The 19,636-nt window shown below is 32.1% G+C and overlaps 2 protein-coding genes across 2 annotated transcripts in view; one reads left to right on the top strand and one right to left on the bottom strand.

Annotated features, from left to right (window-relative positions):
• Positions 1-19,636, bottom strand: part of LOC117213810 (gamma-aminobutyric acid receptor alpha-like) — a 75,107-nt gene that overhangs the window by 53,256 nt on the left and 2,215 nt on the right. The window lies entirely within an intron of this gene.
• On the top strand, positions 3,489-11,124 carry LOC117213819 (luc7-like protein 3). Its single transcript, XM_033459513.1, has 4 exons — positions 3,489-3,659; positions 6,307-6,512; positions 9,061-9,374; positions 10,705-11,124. Exons 1-4 carry the CDS (start codon positions 3,513-3,515, stop codon positions 10,950-10,952), a joined length of 915 nt encoding a protein of 304 aa, XP_033315404.1. The 5' UTR covers positions 3,489-3,512; the 3' UTR covers positions 10,953-11,124.

The following is a 19,636-nucleotide window of genomic DNA, read 5'->3' on the forward strand; positions in this document are numbered from 1 at the left end:
TGTTATATGAACGTTCTATTAGCTGAACCTTCTGTTTTATGTACGTTCTGTTAGTTGAATGTTCCATTATACGAACGTTTTCTTAGTGACATATTCTATTATATAGCTATTATATTATATAAACGTTCTATTAGTTGGATTTTTTTTATTATCGAAACGTTATTATGTGGATATTCTGTTAGTTGAACGTCTTACTATATGAACGTTCTGTTAGTTGAACCTTCTGTTATATGAACGTTGTATTAGTTGAATGTTCTATTATACGAAAGTTTTGTTAATTAAACGTTCTATTATATGGAGAGTATGATATATAAACGTTCTGTTAGCTAAACCTTCTGTTATATGAACGTTCTGTTAGCTAAACCTTCTGTTATATGAACGTTCTGTTAGTTGAATGTTGTATTATATGAACGTTCTGTTAGTGAAATGTTCTATTACAATACCGTATGTAAACATACGAAGTGTTTACACAATTGTTTTACGAACAGAAATGTAATTGGAATTCATAAAAAATTAAGTTTAAAAGATAGCAGCAATATGGTAGCACGTGACTAATTGATCATGAAAAAACCGAAGAAACCAAGGAAACACCGAAGAGAGTACGTGGCAAACTTTTGCTGCATGAAGTGACAGAAGAAAATGAGGAAGTAGACTCGTACGAAAATGATATAGACGAAGTCATTGCAGTGTCACATAGAATAGTAGAATACAGCGATTGTGATAAATCTACCATGGTAACGCTTCTCGTAGATCACCTAAATTCCGCACCATTGAACTTCTTTCTTTGCGGAGTAAAAGATATCGTTCAGACTTTGGTTTAATAATTTTTCACCGTATCTTATACATATGTATTATTAGTTTGTCCATTCTATTTGGCGTTATTTGATTTCATATATGTCGTAAACGATTTTACATACCAGATTCTAAATTTCCATTAGATTTTGAGCAAATTTCTCTTATTGCAATTTCTTTCAATGGAGATTTAGATCAAAATAAAAAATTAATTATTCAATTATATCAATTCGTTGTTCTTTTATAGATTTTGCAAGTAGATCTCTACATTTTTGTCGTGTATTTTGAATCATACTTCTTCTTCTCTGATCGATTAACCGATTCCCTGATAGCAAACCATCGAGTGTACTGATACTTATGAGGGAGGTTGTGTGTGATCGAACAGTACGTGACAATGTTCTCGATACGACGTTGTACATGAAAGAAGATAGCTGAGATAACTGTGTAAAGATAAGCACAAGTTCGACGTTAGATCATTATTGTATTAAAAAATTTGTGTTTGAGAGGGATATCTTGTATGTGAAAGTAGTTAAGTAGCAAATAATATTATAGATCGAAACTACATCGAACTGTACATAATAATTTGACAATCAATAAATTATTATTATTACAATAATAAACTGGTAAATTACAAGTTATAAATTAACGGTTACATATTTGTTAAATAGAATAATTATAATAATGTAATTGCAATATCATTCATAATGTAAATATCTTGCACACTGTGTTCATATATATAGTATTTAAATAATAAATTGCGTTTCTGTATAGAACAGATTATGCTCATTATATCGCTATAAAATGTATATAACTTTCATTTCATTACACAGTCGTCGTGTAATTGTAATACAGTTTTTAGAATTAATTAGAAGATATTCAGAAAATACAATTTAATTATCTGTATATTTTATCACGAGGAAACTCCAGTATTTCAGAAAAAAAAGAGAACAAATGTATGTCAAGTTGTAGTATCGTTTTATGATTTCGGTATTTTCGATGAAATGATACAATTTCTATCAAACTGACACATTCAAACGTAGCTATTGAAATTAGCAACGTTTGATTGCAGAATCGAGATTAAAAAATGACAATAAAACTGCCCAGCAACGCGTTGCATTACGCGTCAGTTTGCTGTTGATCCGAGTAAAATTCGATATGTTCTAATTAAATTTGTGGTTTGGAGAAATTCCAATTTGCATAATTATACCATCGATTTATTTCGGCAATGTTATGATTCGAGTACCTACGTTCTCTTAGGATTTAAATCTTCAGGAGGTAAAAGTCGCATCTTACTATCTACTTTCTTTTAAATTATATTCTCATTTATCATAAAGGCAATCATCTCTTTCTATACTCGTTACCGTGCACATAGTAATAACAATACATAATCCTAAAATATTTAGCATAATTTATGCTAATTATGTGCTTATTATGTAAATTAATAAATTCGAAACTCTGTTTTCAATCATTTTTATAATTAGACTTTTGAATGATATTAGTAAATTATCTTAATCATCAATTCATCAATTTGATATAGAAGAACTGCTTCATTAAAAATAAGCTGTAACAATGATAAAGTTAGTAATTATTTTCAAAGTTCATTATTTATTCCGTTATTATCTGTTTTTATCATATTTTATACTACTGTTATTATTATACAGGGTGTATACTGTACAGCTACTTTATACAGTATGCTCGGTTATAAAAAAATCATGCAAATTACTGAAAAACTATCAATTGTATCATGAAAAATGGTTCAGACAAAAAGTGAATGATTTCAAAGGGGACGTAATCCAGAGTATTTAGTCTTTTTGTACATGACCAGGTAGAGATCGTATGAAGGTGATGTACGTTTTTGTAAATGGAATCATGTAATTTTAAACACAGTAATCGATGCGTCTCGGTATTCCCTACAACAATGTGTTAACCTATTCATAACAAAAAACTATTTTAGTTCAGTAAATATGTTAACTTTAATTTGTCTAACGTAATGTATGAGAGAAAAGAAAAGACGCGACGCGGTATTCTTATGTTTGCGTTACCTTTGCATTCATATGATCTCTATCTGCTTGTCCATCCAAAAAAATATAGTTACACCAAATTATACCCCTTTAGAAGCCATTGACTTTTTGTTTGAACTATTTTTTCATACAGTGGACTCCCTGCGTATTACTATATTATACATATTTATATTTACGTATTATATTACAGCATATAATTAATCATTCTTATTTATTAATATTATTAGCTATTATTTATTACATGACATGTTGCACATACTATATATATATACTATACTATATATTTATTATATATATTAGGTTGTTCCAAAAGTTTCTTTCGTTTTATTTGTTTATTTTATATTATTTTATTGAATTATGTATGATCCATTTTGTAGTACTAAAATTTGTATTTGTATAATTTTTTTTAGTACTAAATAGATCATATATAATTCAGGAAAATAATATAAAAGAAAAATGTTGGGCATCCATTATTTCTTCATAAAACGAAAGAAACTTTTATATTATATTATATATGTACATCTTATATATATGATATATTATATAATTATATTATATTTAATACTTTATATCTATTAATATATTATATTTATTACATATTCATATAATTGTATTATATATATATTTTATATATATAATATACATATTATTTTATATTTCCATGCAGCGTAGTTGCAAGAGGTTGGAAGCGAATCAACCATGGTGTATGCGTCGAATCCACGACTAATGAATCGCGTACTCGATGCCGTGGTGCATCTATGTGAGGGGAAAGGATCCACCGCTCGAGATGTCCTCGACTTCCTTCGACAAACTTCCAAGGGTCCCCCGAGGAACTTGACGATGCAGGTGACAGAGGGGTGAACGTAAATTAATTTCCTACGATTCCTAGTGATTCGACATTGTCAATTGAAAATCATACCATTTCCTTACGTTTTTCTCGTTTCTTTCTGCTTATTCCAATATTAATTTTCGCACTCGTAAAGAGTTATTTGATTTTTCAAGGATGGGACGAGTTTCATGGTATATTCATTATGCAAATGATACGATTTAGTAAATGTAACGAAAGACGAATTTTTCCCACTACTCCTAGGATTTCAAACGATTTGAAAAATTTCTAAGATACTTATCGGTGTATCTCTTTTTTTACATAATAGCTAAATTTGAAAATTTAAAGATACGTGGATTTCGATTATGAAGTTATTTTTTTCACTTACGCGCAAGTAAATTTGGAGCAAGTTACTCCAAATAATTAATAACTTAAAAATCGAGAAGAGGAGAAGCGATTTGTTCGAGTTTTGACGATCGAAATTTTCTAATCGTCAAACAAATATTTTTAGTATTTTAATATTTTTAGTATTTTAATCCTTGAAGCTCATCTTTATCCTTATCTACGGTTCGATTTCTATTTTTAGTCTTTAGTGTTCGCGAAAATTTTCTCTTTGAGAAAATTAAAAATTAGAAATTCCTCGAAATTACGTGTGATAGAAAGGCGAACGATCTGCGAAGGGCTGGTTCCATGAATTTACAAGATTTTCACAATGATGCTGTAGTTGGTTGTCAAACAATTCGAAGCGCTCTAAGAATCTTCGAACGTCTTTGACGATCCACCAGACGCCTCGAAGCTTCCATCCTTCGTGGAAGAAGGAGCATTTTCCAGCATTTTCCTTAATGCCGCAGTTTCCAACGATTATACATTCGAACAGACAGTGTTTGCTCCTACTTATCTTAATGTTATATTAGTGATATTTAATATCCAATAAAATTCTGCTGGTAAATTATATAATTTCAAAACAATTTCAAGTAGAACGTACAAGTAATGAAATTACCAACACTACGATTAGTCACACTTTTGACTGTTTGTTTCCTCACTAAATTTATATACACGATCGCTCAAAAGTATACGGGCACTCTGATCGATTTGTAATAACAATATGCGAATTTGCGCACATTGTAAAAATTAATGCTGAATTAGCAATTAGAAGCAACACTCGTTACCTTTTTATGGAGTCATTACAATATAAATCTAAATTACATATTAATAAACATTGCAATAATATTTTTATTATATTTATAATACATATAAATGCATATATTTGCTATTTAAATATCACTGGTAGTATTAACATTGAATATCTTACTATCAGTTTAGATAGATTTGTCATAATACTGAAACGGAAATTGGCAAAATTGTTGATATAGTTTCATATTGTAATATAAAAGAACAATTTTCTTCTCTCGAAGTTTGGAAGAAATGAAATTTCCTCTTAAAATTGTATTTTTGACTGTGTAAGAATATAAACTCGATGTTAACTTTGTTACGTTTTCGCTAAATATTTAATGGATGTTCCTTTATTTCTGATTACTTCTATTAATTTGTTAGGTACACTATCTACCAACTTATTTAAAGTTTCCTTTCGAATATTCGCCCATGCGGATTTTATTTCTTTCTTAAGTTCCACGATATTTTCTATAGGCGGCTTATCCTGATCGTAAATCTTTTTTGCTATTGTACAATTCTCCGCAAGTTCTCGATCGGTTTCAGATTGAGACTCAAAGCTGGTCATGATAATAATTCTATTCCGAAAACTTTTTTTTTTATTTGGAAGTAGTTTACAATCGATTCTCATTGAGAATTATAAGTAAATTATTCTGGCGTGGTACTATAACGTGAATAATAAATGATTATTAATAAATGAATATTTAAATCTAGAGGGTAATGTCTTTTTAGCCTGCGGATCTGATCCGTCGTGTCAAGTAATTGAGTAACTAATGGGTTTTGGTGGTTGTTAATTCTTGCGTTATATCTATTACTCAATTTGGATATTTCTTCTTTAACTGTAGGTATCTTAAGGTCGCGATGTATTGTTTCGTTGGTAACATACCAAGGTGCATCTATTAAAGATCTTAAAGTTTTTGATGGGAATCGTTGAAGAAATTCTATGTTGGAATTACTCGCTGTTCCCCATACTTGGTTTCCGAAATCTTGAAACCATTATTTTGTAGTCGCAACTATATGAGTAGGAGCACTGTCTCGTTGAAAAATCGTTTCTCTGTCTATTATTTCGGTTATGAAAGGCAATATTTCGCCATGTAACATCTCCTGACATCCTACGACGTTAGACTAAAAAAAAAATTTCTCTCCACATATCCAGACACGATCAGTGGTTTTTCAGAAATCTCAAAAAGATAGTACAAGCAACGTGTTTGCGTCTATAATTATTTACAGCACTGTCAAAAATAAGCGATAATATGGTAAATAATGAAAGTTTACATTATTTAAGCGTTGTACCGTAACAAGAGCATATTTTTTATGTACGTTAAGAATTTTCGCCTCTGGTATTTACATAGACGCCTTGAAATAGGACTTGCATTACAAATTTTTGGTGCTTCCATTATTTTTGTCCTCTCAACTTCTCAATTATAAAACACGAAAATGCGCTCAACGTTTCCCGCAAGCTTCCCATTTGTCGTTTCTTATGAGAAAAGCTTTCAGGTTCATCGGGCTCTGAAGCACGCGGTGAATGCCGGATTGTTGCGGCATAGAAGTGGTCGTTACAAGGCAGTGTTCACGTTAAATCCAGCTCCGATTAAGCAGTCCGTGAAGGAGAATAACGAACAGAGATCTGCCGATGGAACGAACATATCCGACATACAACAAACGTCTTCGAGAAGTCAATCCAACGACGAAGAGGAAAATAGGTTAATTATATAACGATCGATTAATTATGATTGAACCCAGGGTCTTTGCGTCTTTGAGTTTTTATCACGCTAAACACCGCTACATTATATATTTCGAGAATCGATATATTATAATCAAAATGCGAGCATTCGTGCGTTTATTGGAAATTGAAATGTGCAAAAATAAGATAAAATACAGAACTATGTATAACATATCCAAAATAGAGCACTCGCTATAATATTTAGAGAGTGGAGCAAATCAATATTTAGGTGCAACTTTTTCAGTTGTGTTAAGAAAAATGCATGTTTGCAAAGATACTCGCAATCTAACTCAAATCGACGAATGTAATTTGCGGTAACTTCTATCACTATTTTTCAATTGTTATTTACCACGCTATCTAATCGATAGGCGATGAACGTGTTTATTTCTTAGAACACGCGAGAGAAAGTATCTTGGATAGCAAGAACTTTTGTCCTCTGTACCTTAATAGCATGCTCAATCGCGTTTCATTATAACTTTCTATGATTCCCTGTGACTAGTGAGACTATGATCCAATTAATATCAGTCGGATAATATAGTTACGCAAGTTCTCGTCTTCGTAAAACGATGTTAAACGCAGACGTCATGCGGAGCAGAATGTCAACTTGTCCCTTTACGTAGGTAATCGTTAAATTGACGCGATCCTTGAGCAGTTATACTTTGCTCTAACCACTTTGAGCAATTAATCTCTACAACCTTAAAAATATGTATATTCTATAGGAAATCTAAGAAATATGTATATTCTATATATTTGCGTATTTTCATCGAAAATTAAAAAATGTTAGGATGAGACGATCAATATCTCGAGTAAATAAATTAAACCTTAGACTAACATTAACGCTTAGATTAATTCCCAGTAATTTTAAATCAGTTCACATTTTCTCCACATCTTTCTTGAAATTTTGCTTCCCTTAAGAACGATTAAGGTAACACGTAGCAATAAAAAGCTGTTTGACAATGTTCTGGAAACTTGGGAAAGTATTGAAGAATTTTGAGCGGCTTTTTTAAACTCTACATAAAACAGAAACTCAAAAAATTGGGGCGATTAATAATGCAACAAGGTTGATATAGTTCAACAAATTTTTAGTACTATACGGATTAGAATAACATTGGTAATAACATTATATGGATTCAATTGTCGGAGTAAAGTGTTAAATCATAAGTTTCCAACGTCTGAATTTATAGATGTTAGATAACAAAATGTATAATTGCTTTCGAACTGCTCATAGAGTCTTTGGAAATTCTAGATTAAATGTTTGCCAACTACTTGCGGAACTGTGTTTTCTGCACAGTGCGATGGTTAAAACTGTAATTCGTTATAACGATATGAGGAGAAAAGGCGTTTTTAACGCGAGCTTGAATAATTTTTCGTGATTTCGTTAAAATATAATACTATAATAATAAAAGAATTAGATAATGAAAATATTCTGATGAGACGCGATAGAAAGAACAACTACGTTGCAGAGAGAAAATAGAAAAATAAAAAAAAGACACTGTTCGATAACTATTCTGTCAATATCCCGATACTCCCATTCCGAAAAACTTTAGATCAGTTGAAAATCGGTTAATCATTCTATGCATTGCTCCATACAATTTTCGCTTTACCCGAAAAGTCATATTTCTGTAATGCGACTGCAGCTTTAAAAGCACTGCATTCCAACGAACACGTATAAATACATACCCCCGTTCTTACAGGAAAAGGCATTTTCCGTTTCTATAGAAAGTTTTATAGATTTTAAAAAAATTGTATTTCAAAGACCACGTAGAAGTGTATATATCCTTCAGCCCTATAGAAAAGGACATTCGCTATTTTTATAAGAAATTTTATAGATTTAAAAAAGGTGTTTTCTATAGAACTCATCGAATATGTATCCCTTTCTCTGATTGAAAGAACATCCTCTATTTCTTTTATAAGACTTAGGCAGATTCTTGCAGATAAGAATATCCTCTATTTCTAGACAAGGTTTTATAGATCTTAAAGCCTAGTGCGCGCGTTTCAAAAAATACGCACAAACACGTGCTTCTCATTCTCATAGAAAAGTATATTCTCCATTTTTATAAGAAATGATTTTTTCCATTTTCAAACGTCAGAGGAATAAAAGTATTCCACTATATCAGAAAATAGTTACTTCCACTGATTCATATTGCGTTTCATCTCAAACGTTCATAGGTAAATGTATTTTTTCACGTTCTGTTGCTATACCGGATCGTTTAAGCGTTCGAGCTTAATTTTCACACTGTTGCAGGATTTGGAAAAAATTTGAAATACTTGTCAAAATCTTTGTAACATTATACGATTGTTCCTTATCTTACATAGATACAATTATTACATACAATTATTCCTTCGCTAGATTCCCGAAGTATTTGACTTTTTCCCATCGAAACAAAATGTTTGTTCGAAGGAATTTTCAAGGCAGAAGTTTTACTTGAACCATCAGGCTTGTCTACGCAGGATTAAGTTTAAGAATCTAATATATAACGAATATAATAAGGAATGAATAATATAACGATGGAAATTAATCGTTTAAGAGAGAAACGAAGGAGGCCACGCGGCGAGAAAAGACGAAGACGCAGCGATAGTCAGAAAAGACGAAAACGTCGCAGCAGATCCAGGAAACGCGACGAGCCAAAGCACATCGGAGAGATACGAAAACTAAAGTACAAAGAAAAGGGAGAAAGTGTTCGGTCACCGCGACACAAGATCTCGAACAGCAGGCTTGAAGCAGATATTGGAAACACGTCGGGTTCGCCTAATCGTAAAAGAACCAAGACGAAGCGGAGGGATCCAAGTAACTACAGCGATTTGTCGGACTGTAGCGAATACGAGGATAGAAAGGCCAAAGGTAAAAACTACATACAATGCTACTTACAAATACCCAGACACTTTGACCGACTCGGAGCAGCGATATACGAAAACTAAATAAAATTAGAGTAAACTGACTATAAAATAAGAGATTAATCTTATGGAATGTTATACAATTTGCGAGTTATTAAATCGTGAAACACGATGCACGAAATTACCGATGTTAGAATAATTGGCAATTAACCGTGATTAGCAAAATTTATGTAATTTATATTTTTATTATCTGCTATTATATTATATTTTTATTTTTCTGCAAGATTTGTATTTTGACAAGAGTTATCTTATATTCTGATAAGAGTCCATCTCGATATCGTGCTCGTCTGAAGACAAAAGACTTTTCGAATAAAAGAAACCGGGTAAAAGGGAGAAAAATCGAAACCGCAACATTTTTACTTGCAGGCTACTTAAGTGCACTCAAAGCAAAATCTCCGAGATGCTTTTACTAATTCCTCGTTGTATTGCTCTTCTTTATGGATATACAGCGTAAACATCTAAAGATGGGTATAAAAGTTTCGATCTTACGTAAAAAGTGATAAAAAGATAATATAGATAAAACGAAACCTTCCATCTTCTTCCAGTCGGCACGGTACAGCTTTGCTTACAAAATTGAATTTTTATGTGCGCGTATCACGTTCGCTGGAGATTCGTACCTTTTATATCTTCGGTATCAAGTTGATGGTTAATTGAAATGAAATGAACGATAAACAATCTTCTGTTATTGAACGATACGTTTAATAACAAAGTCCTTGAATAAAAAACACTTTACCTCGAGTTACAATAACAACGCTCGCGTTTACTACGCGCAGTCCTCTTTGTAGGTTCTCTATGTATTAATTGATTTCATTTCAATTGACTTTTACCAAAATATCGATATCTGGCTGAATGTCCCTTCCCTTTGGTCCCTTTTCAGCCGTTGCTTTCTTCGTTTTTTAAAGCCTCTGAGTTTACGGCTAAGTTTAGGGCCTCTTCTCTAGGGGAAAAGAACGATTTGTCTCGCGTAGACTTTCTCTATATTTAGACGCCGAGGACATTTTTCAGAGCTTGGCGAAATTAAACCTCTGCTCGCCTATTGTGTCTCATTGAACTCATTGTCAGAAGACTGGCGACTATAATACTTGATTCAATTTGTGGCATAAGGGCAGATGTAAATGGCAAATGATAAAGAACCCGCTTTTTTTGTTGCAACAAAAAGTCGTAGCGACAAATCACAGAGATTTTGTTCTCTTTTCTGTCTTGACTTATTTTGTCAACAGGTGTTACACGAACTCTGATACGATTAAGCTAAAAGAGTTGTATAAATTATTTTGCAGCGAGGAGGAGAAACTCGATGTGTCCAGAATCCAGTCACGACGGATTTGGCAAACAATATAGGAGATCGATATCGCGGCATCGCAGCCCTCAAAAACAGCAATCGCAGCAATTAAATATGAAATATTCCAACGACGACAACGAAACAAGTAAATTGAATGCCAACGAGGAAGGAAACGACGAAGCAGATCAGGAAGGAGGAAAAGAAGAAGAAGAGCCTAATAACAGCGGAAGTGGTAGCACGTTGTGAAATCGTGTGAAATTATGTCAGACAACGAGGACTATCTGTCACGTCTTTCGTGTCTTACATTAACATTATGCAAAATTTTTTATAATAATCCGTTCTTTTTGTAAAACTTTGTAGGATCGTGTCCGGGAAATTAAATGTATCATTTTAGTAAACAACTCTGGACAAGGGTAACGTTATTAATAACGCTGCAAATGTTTCAGCATTATTCATATTCTTACAAGCATTATCGAAGGATACGCTTCAGCTTCCAAGTGTGGTATCATGGAATTTAGTGAAATTATAATTTCTTCAAGTTGTAACATGCTATTGCTCTCTATCTCACAACTCTCGTAAGCTTAACTTAATATGATCTATTTAACATAATACGATCCTTTTGATACGCGCGTTCTCTTGATTCAATCGTATCGAATTTTTATAAATTTTTATAAAAAAAGCTACGAATTTTTATGCGTGTATAAAAAATTTGAAAGTGCGAAATTACACAGAAATGAATTAAAAAAAAAAAAAAAATGCATCAGATGTAGGTAAAATAATTTTTTTTACCGAGACTCCACTTTTTTAACTATATTCTCGAAAATACGAATTTGCATAAAGATCTGCACTCTGCCTCTAAATCTCACACAGACAATACACGTTCTTGCCACGTGTGATCAAATTTTTACGCGGTGCTATGCATGATGATTCCCCGTATAAGTACATTGCTCGAACCATCCTTCGCTCGCAAACGATATTTCAGCGTAAACATCTATTCACAGGTTTTAATCATTCGTCATCCATGCAATTTTTCACTCCCTTGGTACTTTATTTCACGGTTGCCACGATGTATCATTGAGATTTTGCATCAAAAAAGGGAACCCTTATCCACGACATGGATTGTATCATCAAAAGGATATTCCTAACTCAGGAGCAGTAAAGAAGCCTCGAAGCAAACATTTTTCAACGTAGTCGCATGGCTAAAGCTTTCTGGTGTTTATCGGTTTAGCCAATGGCGCTTTTCTTACTGCGGAAATTCCCTTCGATACGAGGTCGTACGGTTTCCAACACATTCTTTTTCTCCTGTATAGATCGTATCTCGTTAGTTTTTCAAAGCATCGTTAGACGAAACACGTGTAATCTGCGCTCGAGTATGTTTCAAAGTAGTAAAACTTGATTTATTTATTAAGAGTTATTAGTCGTGTAGAACTTTCTTCTGTAAATTAAATTTGAATATTATCGCGACATTTTGTTGGTTGAGAGATTAATTATTATGTTATTCGTATCAATTATATTACAGAGTTTTGCGTATATGTTAAATTAATATTTTCGTGAAAAATTATTCAAATCACTGTCAGGCAGATTTTCGATAACTATGTAATGAGATTGATAAATAATAATAAATTGGGAAGGCTTCAATTTTGATCCGGTATATCAATCAACCGAAATATAATGAATAATGTATTTCCTTGTCATCGTTACTAATGGCTAATGCTTTGATTTGCATTTATTTGGAACTGTATTACAAATCTAAAACTAATCGATGTAGCTCCAATAAAACGGTCGTACGAGGATTATTAATCGGTTGAAATTACGTACTATTAAATTATTATAGGAAAACTTATTTCACTGTAATGTATATACTAAAAGTATCGTAAACAGATGCTATGCTTATGTAAACTAAAAAAAGTAAAATTGTAAAGTATATCAAAAGTAAATTGGATGATGCAAATTGCATAATATTATTCCCACCATTCATCTGTAATTTATTCGAGTCACTCCATTTCTTCCTGCAATTTTTCAGCCGATTAAATTGTAAGTTAAAGCAGAAAATATGCTCCACGATTCTCTTTCCGCATAGCAGATTTATAAAATTATAAAATTTACAAATAATCTAATCCATACACCTTTTACGAACAAATTCATAGACAAAACACATATTTCTTTTTTATATTACAAACGGAAAGAATCTGTACATACAAATCTTTGAAATTTCAATTATTATACTTTTAATTGTACGACCGCTAACAAATATTATTCGAACAGGCTTCTCAAATCTCTTGTCATAATGATTCGCATATTATACGAACTCTCCATTATAACGCTTTAATCTCCAATGCGAGAATATAGGTCAAAGAAGGAAAATTTTTTAACCAACTCGTATAATACCACTCGCTCTTAAAAACGAACCAAACAATGCAATTTCGAAATCTCGCGTCTTTACTTTGACTAAACCAATTCAACCAGCTGTCCATGCAAAAATTCCCATATATGTATACAGAGTTTATCTTCTCTCTTGTTATTACATGAAACTGTTGTTCGAGGGCATATAAATACAATACAGATAATATACAAGCATAAAATACAAAATCTGCGATTGAGGTGTACACATGTTAACATTTGTTGTGTTAGTTGATATTATTCCTGGTTTATAATCACATGCAGGTATATGTCCATCACGTTCAGAAAGCTAAAATATTGGACCAGCGCAGTCTACGAATTTAAAAATCGTATATCCTTATGGAAGCTTTTAAATATATTATTTATTAAAGATTTACTATTTTTAGATTTACTACCTTTTACTATAATTACTACTTTTTTTTTACTATATTTAATACATTACTCATATTTATTTAAAGATTCTTTTTAATCTATTTAATACTACAGATTTATTATATTTACTACTTGTTAGGGATTTTTCGTTTTCAGAATAATATTTTAATATTGAATAATAATATTGTACTTTTCTACGGGTCTATTTCGACAGTTTATTGATTCGTATAAAGATTTTTATTAATCCATAGAAATTTCGTTCATAAGATGATTACGTAAATAGTTGCTATATTATTTGTTTGCTATATTCATTTTGAATATAATTATTTGGAACTAGACGCATTTAAGATTTTTAGTACAGCTTCGGTATCATAACGCGAGTTGTAAGAAATTTCATTTCTACAATAAATCTCACCGCATCTAAATGTGCTCTTTACATGTCGGAAAACTTTGTCAGAATTTCCAACGGTTTCATTCGCTTTTATAGACTACCTTCGTAACTTTATTGGCCACTCAGAGTCATAATTCAGTTAATAAAAGGCCTTTATAAGAAACAAAGTGATTATAAAGTTGTGATGTTCTGACAGGTTTTTAAGCCTTTTAATATAAAAAATAGTACGTTACTTGTTTATAATAATATCTTTTCTACAATAAAGAATCAGTCACACTGAAACGAAACAAAAAAAAATTGTCGATAATTTAATTTATCTATATAATCTTGTACTATTATTATTTTTGATAAACGATCGAAGGCTTCTCGTAGACAACACTGTAAGTGCTAAACATCAAATTTTTTACGAGCGAGAAAATACTTCACTGATTTAACATTATCTTCGCAAGTTGAATTGTTTTGATTATTATAAAATCTTAAGTGTACAATAATCCAAAGGAAAAACTTTCCATTTTTTTGCACTAATATAGTCGAAATTCATCAGAAAAAGAATCGTAATTGTAGAAAAGCTTATATGTGCTACATTTTAGTTGCAGAGAAAACATCGATCCTCTTTGTCTCTAAATAACTTGTATGAAACACAAAAAAATACATTTATTTAATAAAATAATTATAACTAATCATATATTTCAAACACTTTTTATTTTTCTTACGAAAGTGCATTTTATAATGTTCCCAGTAAGAACTATAGAATTGGTCATATTTAGTGACCATGTGTTTGAACATATTTATCGCATAATTACACTTACGTTGTTTTACACGGACACAATGTTAGACGTACCGGTGGCATCTTTCAACTATTAGTAATTATTATATTATTATATTAAACTATTAGTAATTATTTACAAATGGAAGTTGCTATTAAATTCTGTATTACGATATTCCTATTGGCATGTAAGACATTACACGACAAGATTTACTTGCACTTACGTTATCGTCTACAAGAAATCTTCGATTAGTGTCTATAACTACTAACGAACAATCGTATATAGCGTTGTTGTTATAGTTGTTATGGCTATTAACTAGAAGCAACTAAATGATTCTGTATAAACTCACGTTACTAATTACTCGCGCACTGCATAGAAATTATTTCGATGTGTTTTTTCAGAAAATATTCTTTTGTTTTAATATTCAATGTTTTATTACATTAACATTTCATGTATTACACGTATTAACACATTTTGCTATATCATATTTATTAATACTAGATAATCAAAGAGTCTCATGACGTATAAAAACTGGGTATAATAAAAAGTTTTCATAGTTGTTCGGAAGATACTAGTAATTATTATAAAAATATTAAAAGATGGAATGTTATCCTTCTAAAGACAAAGACGAATGGACCTACTTTGAAAAAATTCTTTGTCATAAAATGGTCGCCTTTCTACACGTAGTTTTTCCAGTGCAAATTTATCTCGCTCAGACAATATCAAGATACATACTAAGTATTTACCGAAGCACCCTATATATTTACGGTATCGAGGCTTTCACGCGATTAGATTTATCGTCGTTGTTAAAGTGATATCACGACCCATATTGGCACCGAACTGTCAGTATTTATTTGTCACGTTTTCACGCACGTTGTTACCGCCATCGTCGCTCTGAATTCGTTTTTTCCAGTCTTTCTCACGATATCTTTCGATAGCGTTCTATGATGCTCATTCTACCGAAAAATGCATTTATACAAATTGTGAAATATTTATAAGTTAAATAAGAAATCCATTCTAAGTATCACTATTTATTTATTAACTTAAAGTCAGTACCACCTTTAAAATATAAGAGCAAAAAAGAAATTAACGAGTAGTAGACAGCAATAATATAAATAAATACAGTAAAATATAAAAATAGTAAAGATAGAGAAACGCGAAGCGAACAATGACGGAATATATAACGTGGACAGAAAGAGAGAATTTTATGACTCGTTAGAAATGAATACAATTCAATTTTAATGCTACCAATTATGTCGTTACAATTAGTAGTTATCGACGTTCGTTAATATTACCATTCGACTCATACTTTCACCTGTACCTACATAATCCGCGGTACGATTTGTTACGAATAATTACAAGATACATAAAGTACACATCTACAAACACAGTGGTTATGAAAAGTTTCAAATCGTCCATAAAGAAACATGAAGAAACAAATGAAAGTTCATGAAAAAGTCGTTTATGGATCGTATGTAAAATGTTTATCTTCGAGAAATTCTCTCAAAAGATTAATGCGTACATTAAAGGGCAAGGAAGTAACAGGTGCATTAAGCTTTCACTTTGTACTTTATATCAACAACTGTATCAGCTAAAAACACCAAAAGTAGTTTCTTTTGAATTAAACACGAAGTTCTACCGAGTGGCTAATAAAAATCTCCTTTACTTCGATTTGCGTACAGCACGAAAATGACACTACGACCGATCTAATTTCGTGTCAAATTTCTTGGAATCCGGAATCCTCGCACCACTTCTAAACTAAATCAGCAGTCCAACAAATGGTTCTGTGACCGCACAGAAGTCTAATTTATCCGAAACACATCAAATTCTTTCAATATAATTTTGATTCTTCGATATAAAAGAAAATCATAGAATCGTGTCACTTTCGCCAATGAATGGCTTACAATTGGCGGTAGATGCGACGTGAAAATATGTAAAGCTTATAATTGAAACGAAGAAACGGAAAGAAACCGAACAGAATTACTGTATACGTAAACTACGATCTCATCACAATTTCTAATTATGTTACAACGGAATCAAGAGCCTCGACTACGATGCAAACGAAACTTCGACTTCGTTAAGCCTCGCAATCTCGAGTGATATTATTACAAACCGTTTGTTACAAAATAACACCACGGTTGCAGGAAACTGCGCGGCTGCCGTTTCCATTCGAAATGGCCGGCTTTAACGTCGAGAGCTTGCTAATATCGAGCAAAACATCACAGATGGGTCAACGAGAAATTACATCGCACCCCTGTGAACACAGGAGCCGCGATATTCGGTCGGCACACGATTCTCGAGGAAACGAAATCTGCCATCGTCGACAAGGTCTCTCGCCATGAAAACGTCCCGGGTAAATAATGATACTGACACTCTTCTCACTTTTCAAGGGTGCCAGGACTTTATCGCGACCTCTCCAGTGGCTTTTGTGTTTTCGCGATAGTCGCTACACGATTCCGTAACCGTGAGACGGTTTTTCCGGACGAGAATAAAGCGTTTGAAAGCGAAGTTTCTTCGAAAAAGAGCCTCGCGGTATCCGAGATTTCTCTTCTTATTTTATATTATTTTCTATGTTTTCTGCTCTACATTTTTTCTGTTTCACATTTTTCCAACATATTTTCAGACTTTTTCAGCGATGAGTTGGTCATTGGATTTCGTTTTACTCATTGGGACAACGAATAGGAGGGCGTGTGATACCTTGATCGGAAGCTCGTCTCTAAAAAATTACAACTATGGTGGTCCGAAACTCACAGTTCACGAGATTGTATCGAGAAAAATATATTAGTATTACTAATACATTGCATCTTGCCTAGATATACATACGTGACTGCATGCGCAACACGGTCGAGGCGATAGTAGGAAAGTAAAGGATAACCCAAACCTATATAATCCTATACCTACGTGCAAACTATAAATTATAAATAGTTCGTCGACCGGCGAGCGAAGCGACTATCGCGTCGGCTGCATCTCGTAATGTACATAGTACTAATAGAATTTTGTTAATATCTCGAAAACTACGAGTATGCTGCATTTCGAACCACCATATACAACAAAATCTGCATCTTAAGACATAAGCTTCCAGTGAAGGCATCACGTGTCCTTTTACTCGTTTTGACCCAATAACCAAAGCCGTGTTCGGTCATTGCAACAATTGATAGCAGAATATATTTTGCAGCGTGTTTTCCTTCGAAGAATAGTCTTACGGTGTTCGAGATTTCTTTCTGCAGCGATTTTTTATATTCCATATCTTTCCACGTTACTATAATATTTAGCAATTTTGTAAGCTGTTTTGGGATTTTCTTGGAAAATAAGTTGGTCATTGTAACAATTGATAACAGAATATCTTTATTTTAATCACGTTTTCCTTCGAAGAGCAATATCGGCGTCTGAGATTTCCTTTCGCATTTCTAATTTTCCATACTTTTTGCACAGTTTTTTAATATGTTTTACTTCTAACAACAGGGTGAGCGTCGAGGTATTGGAGATTTGCTTCGATAGCCATGTTTTGTTTATTTTTCTTTAATTGTTTAAAATATAGAAAAGATTTTTCAGCGAGAGAGGCAAACTTTTATGACGAAAGTTTCTAATCAGGCTGGGAATAACTTGCATCTTCGTTTCGTTCCCGCGAAATCAGATTGCCGATACATTGTGTATGTTTCACGTATTGACAAACATCGAGTTTACTGAAAAGATCGGCTGAACAAACGATTGAAAAGCCTGTGGATGGTGATGAACAACATAATTATCGATTCGACGATGAAAACTGGTTGATTGAGCCGAACGATTGAAAATGTGATTCGACGTTGTACGGTATAATAGGAATTAATATGAATCGATATTAGTATTAACAATTTTATAATTAATACTAATAATGATGTAATACTATGATAATTCTTAAAGTACTTAATTTATTTCCCACATATGATTTTTTAATTGAATATTATCGATATCCAATTAAATTTCTAATTAAATATTATCGATATCTGATTGAATTTTTAATTGAATATCTTTATTTTTTTTTTTTTTTTTTTTGAGTATAACTTTAGTAATTTTCTGTAGAAATTATGATCAGTGGTATGTTTGAATTTCAATTTAATAAACTAAAATTTTAAAGTACGTAATATTTCCTTTTCTTATTATCATATATCGATGCAATATTTTTAATTTTATTCGAGTAAACATTCTTCGAGAAATATAATTTCTAGGAATTCGTGATCTTATTTTAGTGATTTTTTTCTTGCAAGAAAGTTTTTTTAAGAAATTTCTCCAAGGAAAGATTTCACGAGTGATGTTTTTATACGGCAAATGCGTCGCAATATATTTTATTCGGTTGATCTTTTCATCTATTTCATTCAGATAAGAAGATAATTTCTTTCAAAATTTGTTTTTTAAATCATCTTTAAACTATGCCAAGTAATTTAAAGCATTTTCTTTATTAATAAAGGTAACCATCCATGTATGGCAGAAATGTATAAAATCTTCCTTCGTGCAAATTAAATTGCTAAATATATACGGCACTGAATTACGAAAAATGTAATAAAATATAGTTATAAGCGCGAATAGTATGTTAATTTAGTTTTTCGACATAAAAAGATAGATTGTTTCTCCTAAAAAGAAGCACGTTAACTTCTTCTAATTTCGCTGCGAAAGCTACAAATTTCGCATATAAAAACGACTGCTATAAATGTTCATTAAAGCAATTATCACGTTATTTCGCTTCGCGAGAATCATATACCAACTCTCTCATTCATCTAGCAAAGATCATCTCTATTAAGTCTCATTTAGATATCGTTCTACCTACAAGCTTCTTTTCACCGTAACGAAACTGCTTACCTCCTCGTACTTCTTGTCACATTTTCTCTTCAAGCGTTACCGGAGCGCGTGTACATAATAAAAGTACGATTCGTTGAATAACTAACGTTCCATAGCATGTGAAACCAATTTACGAGCATCAAGTATAAGTTTATACGATGTCGTACGAAAAGATCTTTAAACGAATT

Source organism: Bombus bifarius, unplaced genomic scaffold (assembly GCF_011952205.1).
Source record: "Bombus bifarius isolate JDL3187 unplaced genomic scaffold, Bbif_JDL3187 scf7180000009125, whole genome shotgun sequence".
Classification (NCBI taxonomy): Eukaryota; Metazoa; Arthropoda; class Insecta; order Hymenoptera; family Apidae; genus Bombus; species Bombus bifarius.

Coding starts and splice junctions, on each gene's coding strand:
- LOC117213819 (XM_033459513.1), top strand. CDS start 3,513: ATGGTGTATGCGTCGAATCCACGACTAATGAATCGCGTACTCGATGCC. Junction 6,513..9,060: donor AACGACGAAGAGGAAAATAG/GTTAATTATATA, acceptor TAATCGTTTAAG/AGAGAAACGAAGGAGGCCAC. Junction 9,375..10,704: donor CGAGGATAGAAAGGCCAAAG/GTAAAAACTACA, acceptor ATTATTTTGCAG/CGAGGAGGAGAAACTCGATG.